This window comes from Sminthopsis crassicaudata, chromosome 4 (genome assembly GCF_048593235.1).
Source record: "Sminthopsis crassicaudata isolate SCR6 chromosome 4, ASM4859323v1, whole genome shotgun sequence".
Lineage (NCBI taxonomy): Eukaryota > Metazoa > Chordata > Mammalia > Dasyuromorphia > Dasyuridae > Sminthopsis > Sminthopsis crassicaudata.
The window spans coordinates 91,504,389-91,520,161 of record NC_133620.1 but is presented as its reverse complement, the minus strand read 5'-3'; the positions used below and the strand labels follow the sequence as shown (position 1 = coordinate 91,520,161).

Sequence of the window (15,773 nt, the reverse complement as noted above, 5' to 3'; positions counted from 1 at the left end):
ATCGTAAAAACAAGAACTCACACTCTGTCTCCACCCCTCAGCCCATTTGCCATAGCCTGGCAGGTGTGGGCTGCAGTTTGAGAAACCCTGGTGTATAGTGATTGGAGGTTGCTGTGAGGTTAGAGTATATAAGCTTAGGTATGTGAGAATAGAGAAGAAAGAATTATGGCTTGTGGAAAGGAATGTTTTCAGGTGGTGATTAGATTAAAGGTATGACCATCCTATTATTTTTGACTGCAGTAGTACATGAAAGTGAAGTTCATGGAAACTGAGGCTGATAAAACATTTGAGGAGACATCATTGTATAAACTTAAGTCTCTTTGAGTATAAAGGCAGGGGTTAGTATGAAGAAAAAGAGAAGTTCAGAAATTTGGGTTTTGAATTGGAAATGTAATGGACAATCTGTTTGAAATGTCTGATTGGCAGTTAGTTATGTGGAATTGGAGCTCAGATGAGAAACTGGAATTGGAATTGTAGATCTAGGAATCATCTGCCTTGAAGTGCCATTTAAATTCATGGGAACTGATGAAGTCACTAAGTAAGGGAATATGGGGAGAACACTTAGGTCAGAATCCTAGGGTATATCCACAGTTAGGGGAGATGATAGAGAGTGAAAAGCAGTCAAAACAAGTAGGAAGACAAGCAGGAAAAGTATAGTGTTTTGAGAAGACAGTGTCTAGGACTGTGATGTTCAGGGATGTCAAAGTTCTTAGAGAAGTTCAGAAAAATGAATGGTCAGAAAAGTCCATCAAATCTGACAATCAAGAGATCATCAGTAACTTTAGAGGGAGCAGTTGCAGTTGAGTAATGACCGTGCCAGCAGTTGAGAATTGAGTCAGAAGAGAATGAATGTAGGTAATAAGTGTAAACAGTTTTTTGTTTTTTGTTTTTTAGGCTCTTGAGAGAAAGAGAAAAGATAGTGATAGAGCTTAGGGGATGGTAAAATCCACTAAAGATGTTTTTTGCTTTTTGAAAGGATTTAGTCTTATTTGGACAGCAGAAAAGGAACCATTAGAGAAGAAGAGACAAGATTAGAAAGAGCTGCAAGTGATAGAAAGGAGCAAGATTAGATCTAGTCTTATTCCTAACCCAGCTGGTTAGCGAGCATGAATGAGGGATCTACATTCCAGTTTCAGGAATGTGGAAGAAGCATTTCTTTTTCTTTCTTTCTTTTTTTTTTTTTTTTTTTGTAAGAAGAATTTCTACTGAAAACTGCAAGTAGTATTAGAAGATGGAAAACTTTTTATCACCTAATTTGCATGAATTTTCTTTAACTTATTTTTAACCATATTTAACCATATTTGTTTACTTAAGAGTTATAAAACAATCTCTGAAATCTAAGAAATAATCTAGTTATTGCTTTCATTATTAGTTTTAACACTTTATATTTTTTATATTCTTGAATTTGCCATTAGTATTTGTAAAAATATTTTTTCTTCATTTCTACTGAAAATCAGCAACAGTAAAAGTAATAAAGTTTTTTTCATTAGGAAAAAGATGGGATTGAGAAGGAAAGAAATCAATGAATTTGATTTTAAAATTCTATTTAGGTATAATGTGTGTCAAAGGTTTTCTTCCTTGTTATCTTTTTGTAGTCTAAAGAAAGAATTTCTGTTTCTATAACTTGGACACCAGCCAAAGAAGGTAGAGTACGAGAAATGATAACTTTTCTTGTGAATGACATTCTGAAACATCAAGTAATATTATTAGGAAATGCAGAACAACCAAAAAAGAAAAAGGTAATTATATTTTAAATTATGAAAATAGTATTTGTTTGATTTCACCTTATTAAAGTTAACTTACTAACATAAAAATATTAATAACTAATTATACATATTATATGTAACTATATATATAAATAGCACTTATTTTATATGTTTTCATGTATTCTGTTGATAATTATTTGTCTCTAATAACTCAATTCTTACCCTGTTAAACATATCTAAATTATCATCTTTTTATTATATAGATTATCTATCTTTAATGTGTCCTACTATCTTAATATAATTTTTTTAGATATTTTATATAGTTGACATTTTATTGAAAATTAACTTTCAACTATCAGCTAATTAATTTTTTGCTTTCTTTTCAGAGGAGTCTTTGGGATACTCTTAAAAAGAAGGATATTTCATCGTCCTCACAGCTTTCTAAAAGGCATTCAAATGATAAAAATGTTGATGATGTTTTTAATATTCCTCAAAAGGATAACAAAATAAGAAGCCCATTACAAGCTTGTGAAAACTTGTTTGCACTGAAAGACTGTTCCCTCTTGGAAAGTAATTCTTTAAATACGGAAAAGAATAAATTGCCTGAATCACCTGTAAGTCCCATTAATAAAAGCCCTAATAAGATTGGCACTCCACTTTCCATTCGTCGATCTACCACCTATACCCTTCTTCATGCACCAGTAAACAAAGAATTATTGAAAGAAGCACAAGATACTAGTCCTTTGAAGAATTTTCATTTGAATGAGGAAGTAATTAGTAAAAATTTATATAATACTGTAACTAAATCAGTTCAAGAAAATGATAAGGGTCATTTGGCTTTCAATAATAGAAAATTACCTATTATAAGTCCAGATCATTCTTCAGTTATGCAGATGCCAAACCAAAGAACTTTTCTAAGTCCAGATTCTTTTTTAAGTGATAACTATTTGATTAATAAAGATCTGAAATCCATGGCGGTTCTTTCACCTGATCAGTTTAAGAAGGATGATTCAAAAGATATGCATTTTGAGTCACAAAGAATATGTGAAATACACAAACCACTTTTTCAGAGGACAATTTTAAGTCCAGATTCCTTTGTAACTGACAGCTATGAACTAAATGAAGATCTAGAACCGGTATCAGTTGATCCTATTCTCTCACCAGATCAGTTTTTAAAAAATAACATAGCTGAGTTGCATACATGTCAGGAAACACTTGAATTTTCACTGTTACCTTTACCAAATGAAAATTCTCCAATTTCAAAATCATCATTTAATTGGAAGAACAGTGAAGTATTACAATTTGTGCCTGAGGATCAAGTCTTTCCAAATAGAATCCTCAAAGAAACCAAACTAGTAGAAATTAATTTAGGTTACTCTAGTTCTTCAAATGAGAATCATCATAAGGTTCAGAAAACGATTCAGAAAAATCCTTGTAACTTCAAGGAACAACATAAGAGACGTCCAATACTTTCAACTACTGTTACTAAAAGTAAGCCAAAGTGTTCTGAAACAAAAAGAACTGGAACAAATAACCCAAAGTCTAGACGGTGTCTTACTAATACAATAAATCATTGTGAAAATACAGAAACATTTCATGCTTATCTTCCAAATGTACACCCAGTTGTAAGTGAATCAAAGAGTTGTAAAGATAGAACAAATTCATTTTCCTTTGGAAGTGCTTTTGTTGGCCATAAAAGAAAAAGTGAAGGAAACTTGGAAGATGTATATGCAATGAACTCGACTAATGAATGTATGGAAGTGAGAGAAACCAAAAGAATTCATTTTTCTTGTGCAAAGTCCAAAGCACTGACTGCTGTAAAAACAAAAAAAGCAATTGTAAGATCACCAGCCTCAAAACATATTAATGTCAGAGAGAAACAAAAGCTGAAAAAGAAAACTGGTGAGTTTCATTTATTTAGTGGAATAAAAACATACTTTCAAAAAAATTTGCCAAGGAAAATTCCTTTGGGTTTTAATCTTAGGGAGTTTAATAGAATTTGATTATTTGATTTCATTCCATATCATATCTGTAAAGGATATCACTGTAATTCAGTCTTGTGTTTTTTTTTTTTCTCCATGTTTATTTAATGAAACCACTTGTTCACTGTCTTACAAACAACTTTTTTTTTTTTTTTGTTAAATTGTTAACTCATTAAGGATACATTTTCTCTTTTTCTTTACTAAATAAATATAGGATAACTAAATATTGTTGTTAGAATTTTTTTTCTTCTGCATTAATTTGTAAATCTTTATTGGACATCAGCTAAAAAGGGCCTTAGAACCAATCTGATTAAACTTCATTTTACAGGTGAGGAAAGGAAAAGATGTAAATGACTTGATTGAGGTCACATATAGCCATTAAGTTTGAGAATTAGGATTTAAATGCAGGTCTCCTCACTCATGAGCAAGCATTCTTTCCACAATGTCTTGTCTGTGTTATCTTGTTAAGTTCCTGATTACTGGTCATCCATTTTGTGGCAAATCCTCCTAATTGATCTTGCAGCTTCCACTCTCTCTACCATCCATTTTAACCACAGTGCTTATGAACATAAGGAAAATAATATCCCTCATATGCAGGTCTGACCATGTTACTTCTCTGGTCAACAAGCTTTAATAGGTGCCTCTAGTACAAAATACTAATTACTCTGTCCATCATTTGTAGTCTTGTTCAATCTATTTTCAGGCTGCCTTTCTAGGCTGATCCTATCAACCATCAGCACTATATATTCAAGCTAAATTGACCTACTCACTAGTGTTTTCTGTATCTACCCCATCTTTGTTTTTCATTTTCACCTTATAGGATCCCTAGCTTCTTTTTCAATGCATAACTCGGATGCTGTTTTCTATAAAAGGCATTTAATGATCTTCCAATTGTTATTTTATCCATTCTCAGAAATTTTACTTTATATGTTTTTTTTTTTAAATATATTTATATGTATATGTTTAAAATGATGAGGTTGAAAGAGATAACCTTAAAAAGTTTCTTCATTTTCTAAATCTGTGTTCCTAAGATTTTGTGGTATTTGTAACAGAAGCCATTCATTTTGTCTTCTTGCCTTTGGTACCTAGCATAGTACCTAATATAGATGCTCTAGATATTTAGCATATTAAGGATTTGTGTATCTTTGAGTTGAGAGTAGTGGCTACTTCTGTTGCTAATAGTCCTTAGCATTGTTATTTCCACTTAGTACTTGTGATAATGAGGTTTTTGTCTGAATCTACAGATAAGAAATTGAACTGACAAATATATGGAATTATAAGCTTTACTACAGGTAGTTGCAGAGGGTTGCAGATTAATTGATTTTATCAAGGGTATCGCCTTACTAATCAAATACTTGAAGGATTTTTTTTTTTTAATATAACATTCACTTTGATTTTAAATGATCTGTTTTAGGTACTTCGAGCTCTGTCATCAACAGAATAAATAAACCTATTGTTGCTGTGGCACAATCCCATTTGACTTTCATAAAACCATTAAAGACAGGTAATTTGATTGAAATCTTTTTGGATGGGGTGAGGGAGAAGATATGGAAGTTTACACCTGTTTCATCTATGTAGGAAAATTCAGTATAAGTTAGTGAGTATTTATTAAGTGCTTAGTGCCAAGCACTGGATGTACAAAAAAAAGCAAAGCTCAGTCCTTGCTAAGGAGTATGGGGGAGACAACATACAATTATATACACAGAAAACAAATACATTGTAAATGGAAAACAATCTCAGAAGGAATGCACTAGCAAGTAGAAATATCAGAGAAGGGTTTGAGCTGAATCTGGAAGAACTAAGGAGTGGAAGATAGAATTCTAAGTAGGAAAGATGGCAAGTGAAAAATTACAAGATAGGAGATAGATGTCCTACAGGGTCAGTATTACTAGATCATAGACTACTAGGAGGGAGAGATATTTACAGAGGCTGAAAAGGTAGGAAGGAATCAGGTTACAAGAAGTTTTAGAAGTCATATAGAAAGTATTATATTTGATTCTTGACATAATGTGTGAGTGTAACTTCGGGGGGGGGGGGAGACATATATAAGATGTCGTGAAGATAGAAACAATAAAACTTGGCTACAGATTGAGTCTGTGGGATGAATGTGAGTTGTGACTCCAAGTCTATGAGCCTGGTATGTGAGATAATGATGGCTTAATAGTAGTAGAAGGGAGAAGTTGAGAGAAAAGATAATGAGTTTTGTTTTTGCCATGTTAATTTGTGTGGTATTTGTGGGACAGATAGTTTGAGTTATCTAGTAGACAGCTGGTAGTGTAATATTGGAGGTCAGAAGAAAAGTTAGGACTGAATAAATCTGAGAATCATCTGTATGAAGAGGATTGAATCTGTAGGAAAGTGGGGAAAGATTCATTATTAATTGCCCATTATGTGGCAAACTGCTTTGCTCTTGTTCTCTCATTTGATGATAAGATTTGATGAGATCTCCAAGTGACATAGCATAGAAGGAAAAGAGAAAAGGACTGAGGGCAGTCTTGAGGGATAGCCACAATAAGTGAATCTGACATTTAATACAGCAAGAGACTAAGTAGTGGTCAGAAAGTGATCAGAGAACCAGTTGAAAGCATAGTCTTGGAAGATCTAAAGAAGAGAAAGTATTCAGAAGGAGAGGGTAGTTATTAGTGTCAAAAGCTTCAAAGAAATAAAGAAGCATAAAGATAAGTAAAAGGCCATTTAGTAATTAAGTTATCATTGATGACTTTGGAGAGTTCAGTTAAATGATGAGATAGGAAGTCAGCTTGTAGAGGATTTTAGAAATAGGAGAAAAAGTTAAGATTATGGAAACTCCTTCCATTGATTGTTGTTGTTCGGTCTCATATTTCAGTCATGTCTCATTCTTTATGAACTCACTTGAAGTTTTCTTGGCAAGGATACTGGGTATTTTTGCCCAATGGGTATGCCATTTCCTTCTCCAGCTCATTTTGAAGTTGAGGAACTGAGACAAATGGGGTTAGGTGACTTATCAGAGTCACACAACTAGTATATATGTCTGAGGTCAGATTTGAACTCGAAAGTTTTCTTGATTTTAGGACCAGCATGTTATCACTAATTAATTATGAGGGAGAGGCTGTAAAAAAATAATCATTTTTGTAAGAAAGATTCCTAAAGTGCAAAATCTGGCAATCTAACTTAAGTATTGTTTCCACTTTTCCATTTTATAAGGATTAATATTGCTATCAGAGAAATGTGGTGTACTCCCAGGCCTGGATTTAGTCTTGCATCTAAAACTTAATGGTAATGTGATTCTAAGCAAGCCATTTTCCCTCTTGTTGGCCTAGACAACTCTAAAGATCCTAGGTGCAGAAAAGTTGTATATTACTAAAAGAAATTCCTTACGTGGAGTTATATACATAGATGAAATCACAAGTCTATTTAAAAGAAACACTACTGTTTTTAATATCAGCAGTTTTTCTAGATGTTCTATTTTACTCTTCATTGAGTCAGATAATTCCCTTAATGTTTTTGTTCCTTAATGTCTTGTATCTCTTTGCTTTCTTTTCATATATACTATTTTGAAGAAAAAAGTGTTCATTTTATAAAATAAAGGCTTATTTTTAGTCATTCCTAGGCATCCGATGCCATTTGCTGCTAGAAACATGTTTTATGATGAGCGCTGGAAGGAAAAGCAGGAGCAAGGTTTCACATGGTGGTTAAATTTCATTCTAACTCCTGATGATTTAACTGTAAAAGCTAAAACTTCTCAAGGTAAAATAGTATTTTCTTTGACTCAGCTTTTAAATATATATTTTCTCTAAGAATTAGTTAATTTAATTTGAATATATAACTTTCCAATATATATTTTAAAATTATATTAAAATTTATTTTTAAATAAATAGAAAATATATAACATGGCACATGTACTACAAAAAATTATTTTAGTTGACTGAAGTTAAGAGTAATGTATCAGCACTAAAATACTTAGATGCAAAGAAAGGAAAAAATAATCTGCTTACAAAGAGCTCACAATCTAATGAAGAAGACAATATGCAAACAGCTGTATTCAAAGAAGAAAATATACATGACATATTGGAGATGGTCTCAATGGGAATTAGTATTAAGGGAGAATAGGAAAGCCTTCATTTAGAAGTCACAATTTCTCTTGGGATACAATAGGAAGAGCTTATTGTTGTTTGTCCTTTGTCCACAAAGAGGACTAGTGCTACCATAGTTTTGGGGTAAGGTAAAGTGAGTTGACTAGCTGATCCATCCATTACAAACTTAGAAGACTATCACAAGTTGGACACAAATAGTTCTGTTTAAACATTTGGAATGCTCTGAGTTTGCATATCTCACATTTATTTTGTGCTGTTATGATTTTATGTTTTCAGAAAACTGAACTATAGCTTTAAAGAAACTGAACCTTACTGTCATCTTTCTTCATCTCTTTCTTTTCCTTCCCCATTCTTCTTTCTTTCCTTTTCCTCTTCCTCTTTCTACTTTTCTTTTCTACTTTTTCTCTTCTCTATTTTCCCCTTCCCCATTTTACCTTCCCTTTCCATTTTAATATCTCTTTGTTTTGTAGATCTTTGAGTTTGCTGGTAGAGGGCTCCAAATGAGAAATTTCTACCAATGTATAGCTGCAACTTTGACTCTTAGAAAGTTGCCTGGGATCCTGAGAGGTTAAGGTTATGAGATGTACAAAGTTACATAGCAGTATGTGTTGGAAGTAGTACCTGAGCCTATTTCTTCCTGATTTCAATATCAGTCCTCTATCCATGACACTATATTGATTATTAGTGCCATCATAGTTTTAATAGAAGTATATTATCCAGGACATGGTAGGTAATATTCTTCCTGTCAAATCATATCTCTAATATTAGGGGACCTATGATATTAATACAATAAGAACTGGTTTTAGGTTGAGAAGTAGCATGGCTTGAATTTTTTCTTTAATACTAGTTGCATATCTTTAGATATATCATTTAATATATCATTGACATGAACTAACTTGTATAGTGGAAATTCTGGAAATAATGCTATATGCAGAATGATTTAGTGTAATTTAAATGTTTAAACCTGAAAAAGAAGTATTTAGAAGTACATGATAGTTGTCTTCAAGTTTTTGAAGAACTTTCTTGTGGATAAGAGATTATATACTTAATCCTGTATTACTGTAAAGGTAAAAACCTAGTAATAATGGACATATTTATAGAGAGGCAAATTTTGACTAAGCATGAAGAATAACATTAGAATTGATGTCCTTTCCTTCTTTGCAGAGATAGGGACCTGTGGGCATGTAATATTGCCTAAGTATCAAATATGATCAGCTTTTGCTCATATGCCTTTTTTCTTTTTTAAGAACTATTTGTTATAAGAGAAGACTTAAGAAATTAAAATGATATAAAAGCAAAAGCTGTTAATTAGAGCTGAATAATAATGAAATGTGTTTTCCTGAAAAAAATGAGCTTCTGTTAATGCAAATATTCAAGCAAAGATACATTTGTCATCTCAAGGTTCTTATAGAAGATTGTGTTGTTCTGTTTTAGTAAATATTTTTAAGGCTTTATAGATAATGGCAGAATTTAAAATTTGAAATTGTCTTCTATTTTGAATAAAAATCACATTCTAATAGTTCTTACATTCTTAGTTTTTGTTTTCTTAACTTTATACTGTTTATATCAAAAGTATAGAAACTGTATGCTGCTATTGCTTGTAGTATGTTGATCTTTGTGAATTATTTTATTATTTTTACATTTAAAAATCGAGGTGTTTTTTTTGATAAATATTTTCAAAAGTATTTTAGTTTATTTAAAAATTAAAACCTAAGTTCCATATAACTTTGTAACGATAAGTTAATCAGTCATGTGTTTTCTTTCTCTTTTGACAGTAAATGCTGTTACTCTTCTTTTGGGAGTGGAGAATCATTATAAAATAAGTGTTCCAAGAGCACCAACAAAAGATGAAATGTCTCTTAGAGCATATACTGCTCGATGTAGATTGAACAGATTACGTCGTAAGGCTTGTCATTTATTTACATCAGAAAAAATGGTTAAAGCTATTAAAAAACTAGAAGTTGAGATTGAAGCTAGACGATTACTTGTTCGGAAGGATAAACATCTCTGGAAAGATGTGGGTAAGGACTGCAGAAACCTTGATTTGATATTGATGAATCATTAATAATCAGTGTTAAGTGCTTAAAGCTCTGTAAGTTATTTTTTTCCCTAAATCCTAAATTCTGCAAGTATTTAATAAGAAGTTATATTTATTTTTCTTATAATTTACTATAATTATAATTATACTTTATGTATAGTATATCTATTATACTTAGAATTTACTTTTCTCACCAAAGTTGTACTTGACTTCATGAATTAAACTGTGGTGCTAGTAGTCATCTTGCTGATTAATAAGCTTGATTGCTTTTTCATAACATTTTAGGGGAACGACAGAAAATCCTCAACTGGCTATTATCATATAATCCATTGTGGCTCCGAATAGGTTTAGAGGTATGTTATTTTATTTTGGGGGAAAAAATTATATTTAATTTGTATTCATTATTTTGTATTTTGTGTATCTGTTATTGAATAGATTAGAAAGTTTAATAAAATATTTTAGTACTTTTGAGGATAGAAATTATTATATACCTACAAAGCAAAGTCATTATTTTGTAGAATATTAAGTTCCTATGTTGTTAGATCCCTTCCTCTTATTAAAACAGGAAAATTTCCTCTTATTAAAACAGGAAAATATGTTTTTCAAAAAAATGGGGATATGTTAAAAATTGGCTGCAAACTAGGTAGCATTTTGCTTTTTGAAGTATTTGGGGTGCAGAGTGGTAGCAAATTGAAAAGAACTAAAAAAAAAAAAAAAACCCAATATTTATTTCAGACTGTTTATGGAGAACTGATCTCTTTGGAAAACAATAGTGATGTTGCAGGTTTGGCCATATTTATTCTGAATCGTTTACTTTGGAACCCTGACATAGCAGCTGAATACAGACATCCTTCTGTACCTCACCTTTATGGAGATGGTAATTTTTATATTTAAGATATTATTTCTGAGTTTCTGCTTCAGGCAAAAAACATTTATTAAATATTTACTCTTCTGGGTGCTGCACAAACAAACATTAATTTTTGTTTCATTTTAAGGACATGAAGAAGCTTTGTCTAGATTCACTTTGAAAAAGTTATTACTACTGATCTGTTTTCTTGATCGTGCTAAATTATCTAGACTTATTGACCATGATCCTTGTCTCTTTTGTAAAGATTCAGAATTCAAGGTATGAATTTATCTATTTATCATTTTAACCCTTTTATTCTCTGTAGTGCACTTAATGATTAGAAATAAATCCATGTTGGTTTGAGATTAAAATTCATCAAATTTGTACTGAATGCTTATCATGCCTACAAGATACTGATTGGTGCTGACATTTAATTTTGAGGAATTATCAGTGGGAAAATTATGTTAACTTTTAATAGTTATTTTTGTAGTTATATATTATTTAGGAAAACTATTGATCATTGTAGAGTTTTTAAATTTAACTTTTTAAAAGTTCTTTGCTTTGTTTTTGTATTAAAAACATTTAAATATTCTCGTGTGAAGTCTTAGCAGAGCAAAATAATTTAAAACTAACAATATAGTGACTTCATCTGAAAGTTCATGTAACATTTCACTTGTGTAGAACCCTTCCATCTCTCTAAAAAATTAATAGAAGCCTATTTTTTTTCATTCCTCAACTCACTGCAGTTTCTTACAAATATGCATTGCTAAGTGAAACAAATTCCCTTAATGTTGAAGACAAAAATACATACATCTTATTCTACCTCATTACCTCTTTAAAAAAAGCATATTTCACTATTCCTCTGGAATGGTTATTATATTGTTTTGATTAATGTTCTTCCTGCTTTCAAAGTTGTTTGGTTTTTTTTTTTTTGTTTTTCTTTCTTTTTTTTCTCTTTTTTTTGATGAGGCAATTGGGATTAAGTGACTTGCCCAGGATCACACAATTAGAAAGTGTAGAGTGTCCGAGAACAGATTTGAACTCAGGTCCTCCTAACTTCAGAGGTAGTACTCTATCCATTGTGCCAACTAGATGCCCCATGTTTGTTTTTATAGTTTTTTATAGTCTGGCTATTGGTATATAAATTGTTCTACTTCTACTCATTTCATTCATCAGCCCATAAAAGTACTCAAAAATTAGTCCCTTTTAAAATATTGATGTTGTAAACTATTCTGACTTTTCTTGTTTTACTCTTCAGCAGTCCATACAAGATTTTTCCATGTGATTTTGAAATGATCTCTTTTCCCATTTCTTACAACAAAAGAATTCCATATTTGTATTCCTCAATTTATTCAGGCATTTCTCAGTTGTTCAATATCTTAGTTTCCAATGTTTTATTCCTACAAAAAGAGCTGCTATAAATATATTTTTTAAAAATAAAAAAAACTTGTCTTCTTTTTTTTGATCTTATTTGAATATGAGCCTAACAGTTTTTGTTAAACTTAATTTTTTTCTAGGGATTTTAAAATTTTTAATTAATAGGCTACATTTAAAGAAATATGGTAATATTTCTGCCACATATAATTTTGATTTGAACTGTGTGACAAATGATTACAATTTAAATGAGATAGCTAACCTTTTTCAAATTTTGTTTATTTTTTTCTTTGCTGTATATTTTTAAATTTTAAACCTAATGTTGTTAATATAATTTAATTAGTATTTGTAAGTATTTTGTATTTTTTTCATCCTCAGGCTAGTAAAGAGATTCTTCTGGCTTTTTCACGAGACTTCCTTAGTGGTGAAGGTGACCTTTCCCGCCACCTTGGCTTTTTGGGATTACCTGTTAGCCATATTCAAACACCACTTGATGAATTTGAATTTGCTGTAACAAATCTTGCTGTAGACTTAAAATGTGGAATTCGTCTTGTGTAAGTTATGGTTCTTATTAGTAGAGAATAGAAATTTGATGTAACCATGAAAAAAGTTCTGCCAGCAACTACCATTTCATGATAGTACAATTTCTTCAACTTCCTGTGGCCTTTCCACTGTACCAAATAGTAGCCTTAAAGCCTTTCTGATGACAGATTCAGGATGGGTCTACAGAAAAAGATGTTTGACACTGGGAGCTGAGGAAGTAGAGCATTCCAAGCTTGAGGCTTCCAACCTTAAGGCATGGAAATCAGAACAGAGTGTTTGGAATGTAAGGTCCAGGGAGTAATGTGGACTTACCTTGGAAGATGTGATGTAGCTCTACTAAGGTACAGATCGGATTAAGTCATGAACATCCTCAATTTCTATCACTGATGGAAGGTTTTTCCACCTTAACAAAATCAAAGATTCTTGGAGGCAGCTCTAGTAGCATGGTTACTAGGGCACAGAACTTGGAATTAGGAAAACCCAAGTTCAAATCGGGATTCAGAAACTTACTAGTTATTTGGCCCCAGGAAAATCATTTTACTACTGTATCAACTTCCTGCATAATGGAAATAATAATTATACGTGTGTGTCAGGGTTGTGTTTAGCATGGTTGCTAGCCCAAAGTAGGTATTTAATAAATGCTACTTCCCTCCATCAAGTGTTCACTTACACATCCACAAATTTCTCCGGTCTGGCCCCTTTAGCATATAACTATCTCTTCTATTTAAAAAGCTTGTGACTCCTTATTGATTCTTAAATTAAAAAAGAAACTCTACTAAAATACAAAATCAAAAACCAAAACCTTAGTAGATAAGTAGCATCATAGATTGAAAGCTGAAAGGGTCCAGAGATGCCATGTTGTCTCCTCTCCTATTAGAGATGAGGATACTGAGACTTGGAGCATACAAAGTAATATTTACCCAAAGCAGGCTTGTCATTAGCAACAGAAATGGACTTTGAACCCTGCAGTTTTCAGTGACCTCTTTTATGAAGAAAATAAACCTTAAGTGATTTTTGCCTAGAGAATTGAGAAATGGCAGAGGTAAAACCTGAACCCCCTGCTCTTTCCAAAGTCAAGCTTAGTTCTCTGTATCATGGGCAGTTATCAGTTGTCTTGATTTTTCTCTTACAACTGGACTTCAGTAATTACAGAGAGTGAAGCTGACCACTTTGGAACTTTTCACAGCTCTGTATCACTAAAATCCACATCATGTTTAAGTCAAGACATCATACTTGAGATGTCATTGATCCTCTTTGAGAGCATCACTTTCATATATGGAAATATATATTTAAAAAACTATAACATGACTTTTTAAAACAAACCAACTGCAGTTTAATGTTGAACCTCCTTTATATCATTGATAGGAGAGCCATGGAGCTTCTCACAAAGAATTGGAACATTTCAAAGAAACTCAGGATTCCTGCAATAAGTCGCCTTCAAAAGATTCACAATGTTGATATTGTTATTCAAGTGCTGAAAGAATATGGAGTTCCATTGAATGATGAGCAAGGTAATAGCCAAATAGAGTTTAATTTTGTATTTACTTCAGGAAAAATTTATGTATAACTTTTCTGGCTATCTCATCATTTACAGGTAATACAATTCAGTCTAAGGATATTGTGGATAGTCACAGAGAACGAACTCTAGCATTGCTTTGGAAAATAGCACTTACTTTTCAGGTACTGTGGATTTAATACATTTTTGCAGTACTTTAAAAGCAATTATTAAGGAAATGATAATATATTATTATTTACGTGTGTGTATATATATATATTTATATATTATGTATAATTTTATATTATATAATTATGTAAGAAATTATATATAATTTATATATGTGAATATCTAAAATATATAAATATGTTATAAATATTATAAATAAAAGCAAATTTAAATTTATCATTCAATTTAACAAATATCAAATATTATAGGAGTAATGAAAGCACACAATCTAGAATGTAAGGGATTTTGTGGTCAACTAATTCCTGAAAAAAGAATCTTTTCTACAGCATTATTAACATGTAGTCTTCCAGAATCTAGTAGAAAAACCTAGAATGAGGGGTAACTTACTACTTTCATGAGGCAGTAAATTCTACTGTTGAACTACTTTGTTAGGAAATTGTTCATAGATCAAAGAAAATCCTATTATCTGCTACTTCTACCCATTCCTCTTTCATTCTTTTATCTTATAAAGCCAAGAAGTCTAATCTTTCTTCACTTGAGACATTTTCCAACAATTAAAAACATTTGCCAATTTTCTTCTCAAAAAAAGAAAAAAGGCAAAACTTTCTCAGTTTCTTCCCTGCTTTTTCTATCAGTTACCAAGCATTTATTTTTCTCTCTTGCTCTCCTCTTCCCATTGGAAAACAAAAAAACAAGATTTAAGTGACTTAGGCATAGTTAAGCAAACTGAATTCCCAAAATGTACATGTCATCTTTTTATATTTCTAGTTCCTTTCACATTTTTATTCAAGTGTCATTTCCTATTCAAGCCCTTTCTTGATTTGCTTCAAATTTTTAAATGCTTCCCTTCCTTCAAACTCAGTTTTTATTTATTTATTTACCTTTTACAATAGTTTAATTTTCCAATTAACAGTAAATCCTTTTTATTAATTTGCCCCTTCCAGTCACCTATACTTTCTTGTCTTAAAAAACAAAACAAAAGAAAAAACTAACTAGTCACATTACATGTGTTGCATTTTGTGGGAAACAACCAATCAACATTCAGAGTTATAAGTTGGAATAGGTATGATGAGTAATTAGCTTGAAAATAATTTGGGAAGGGGTAGTAGAATATAAACTCAATAAAAAAGTATAATGTTCAAAAATAGTGGATAGTATTTCTGCTGTAGTTTATCATGTTAAGACTCTACCCGAATTATTGTGTTCAAGTCTGCATTGCATTTGATAGGAGTTGGAGAGTAACTGGGGGAGATCAGTCATGTCAGAAAGGGGCCTGTGTTCATGTCATGAGTTTAGTTGAAGGGACAGGGGTTGTTTAGCCTCTATAAGAGAACATTTTCTGAGAGGACCTAATAACTTTCTGTTTTCAAGTATCTAAGGGATCCTTACCTGAAAGATGAAGTAAACTTATTCTCTTTGGCCATAGGAGACAGAACTTACTAGCTAACAATTGATGAAAATGACAAAGAGCTGAATTTAGGTTTGATGTCAAGAGAAAGTACCTAATAATTAGAGCTATCTTCAAA

The 15,773-nt window shown here is 31.6% G+C and overlaps 1 protein-coding gene across 4 annotated transcripts in view; it reads left to right on the top strand.

The window, feature by feature from the left end:
- The window catches only part of ASPM (assembly factor for spindle microtubules), a 49,479-nt gene that overhangs the window by 5,334 nt on the left and 28,372 nt on the right, over window positions 1–15,773 (top strand). For all 4 annotated transcript variants that reach the window (XM_074308667.1, XM_074308665.1, XM_074308666.1 and 1 more), the window contains exons 2-12: window positions 1,596–1,739; window positions 2,093–3,608; window positions 5,103–5,192; window positions 7,268–7,414; window positions 9,537–9,782; window positions 10,085–10,152; window positions 10,535–10,676; window positions 10,795–10,925; window positions 12,399–12,574; window positions 13,929–14,074; window positions 14,158–14,243. In XM_074308667.1, the coding sequence (XP_074164768.1) occupies window positions 1,596–1,739; window positions 2,093–3,608; window positions 5,103–5,192; window positions 7,268–7,414; window positions 9,537–9,782; window positions 10,085–10,152; window positions 10,535–10,676; window positions 10,795–10,925; window positions 12,399–12,574; window positions 13,929–14,074; window positions 14,158–14,243 (2,892 nt within the window). The remainder of the gene's footprint in view (window positions 1–1,595; window positions 1,740–2,092; window positions 3,609–5,102; window positions 5,193–7,267; window positions 7,415–9,536; window positions 9,783–10,084; window positions 10,153–10,534; window positions 10,677–10,794; window positions 10,926–12,398; window positions 12,575–13,928; window positions 14,075–14,157; window positions 14,244–15,773) is intronic.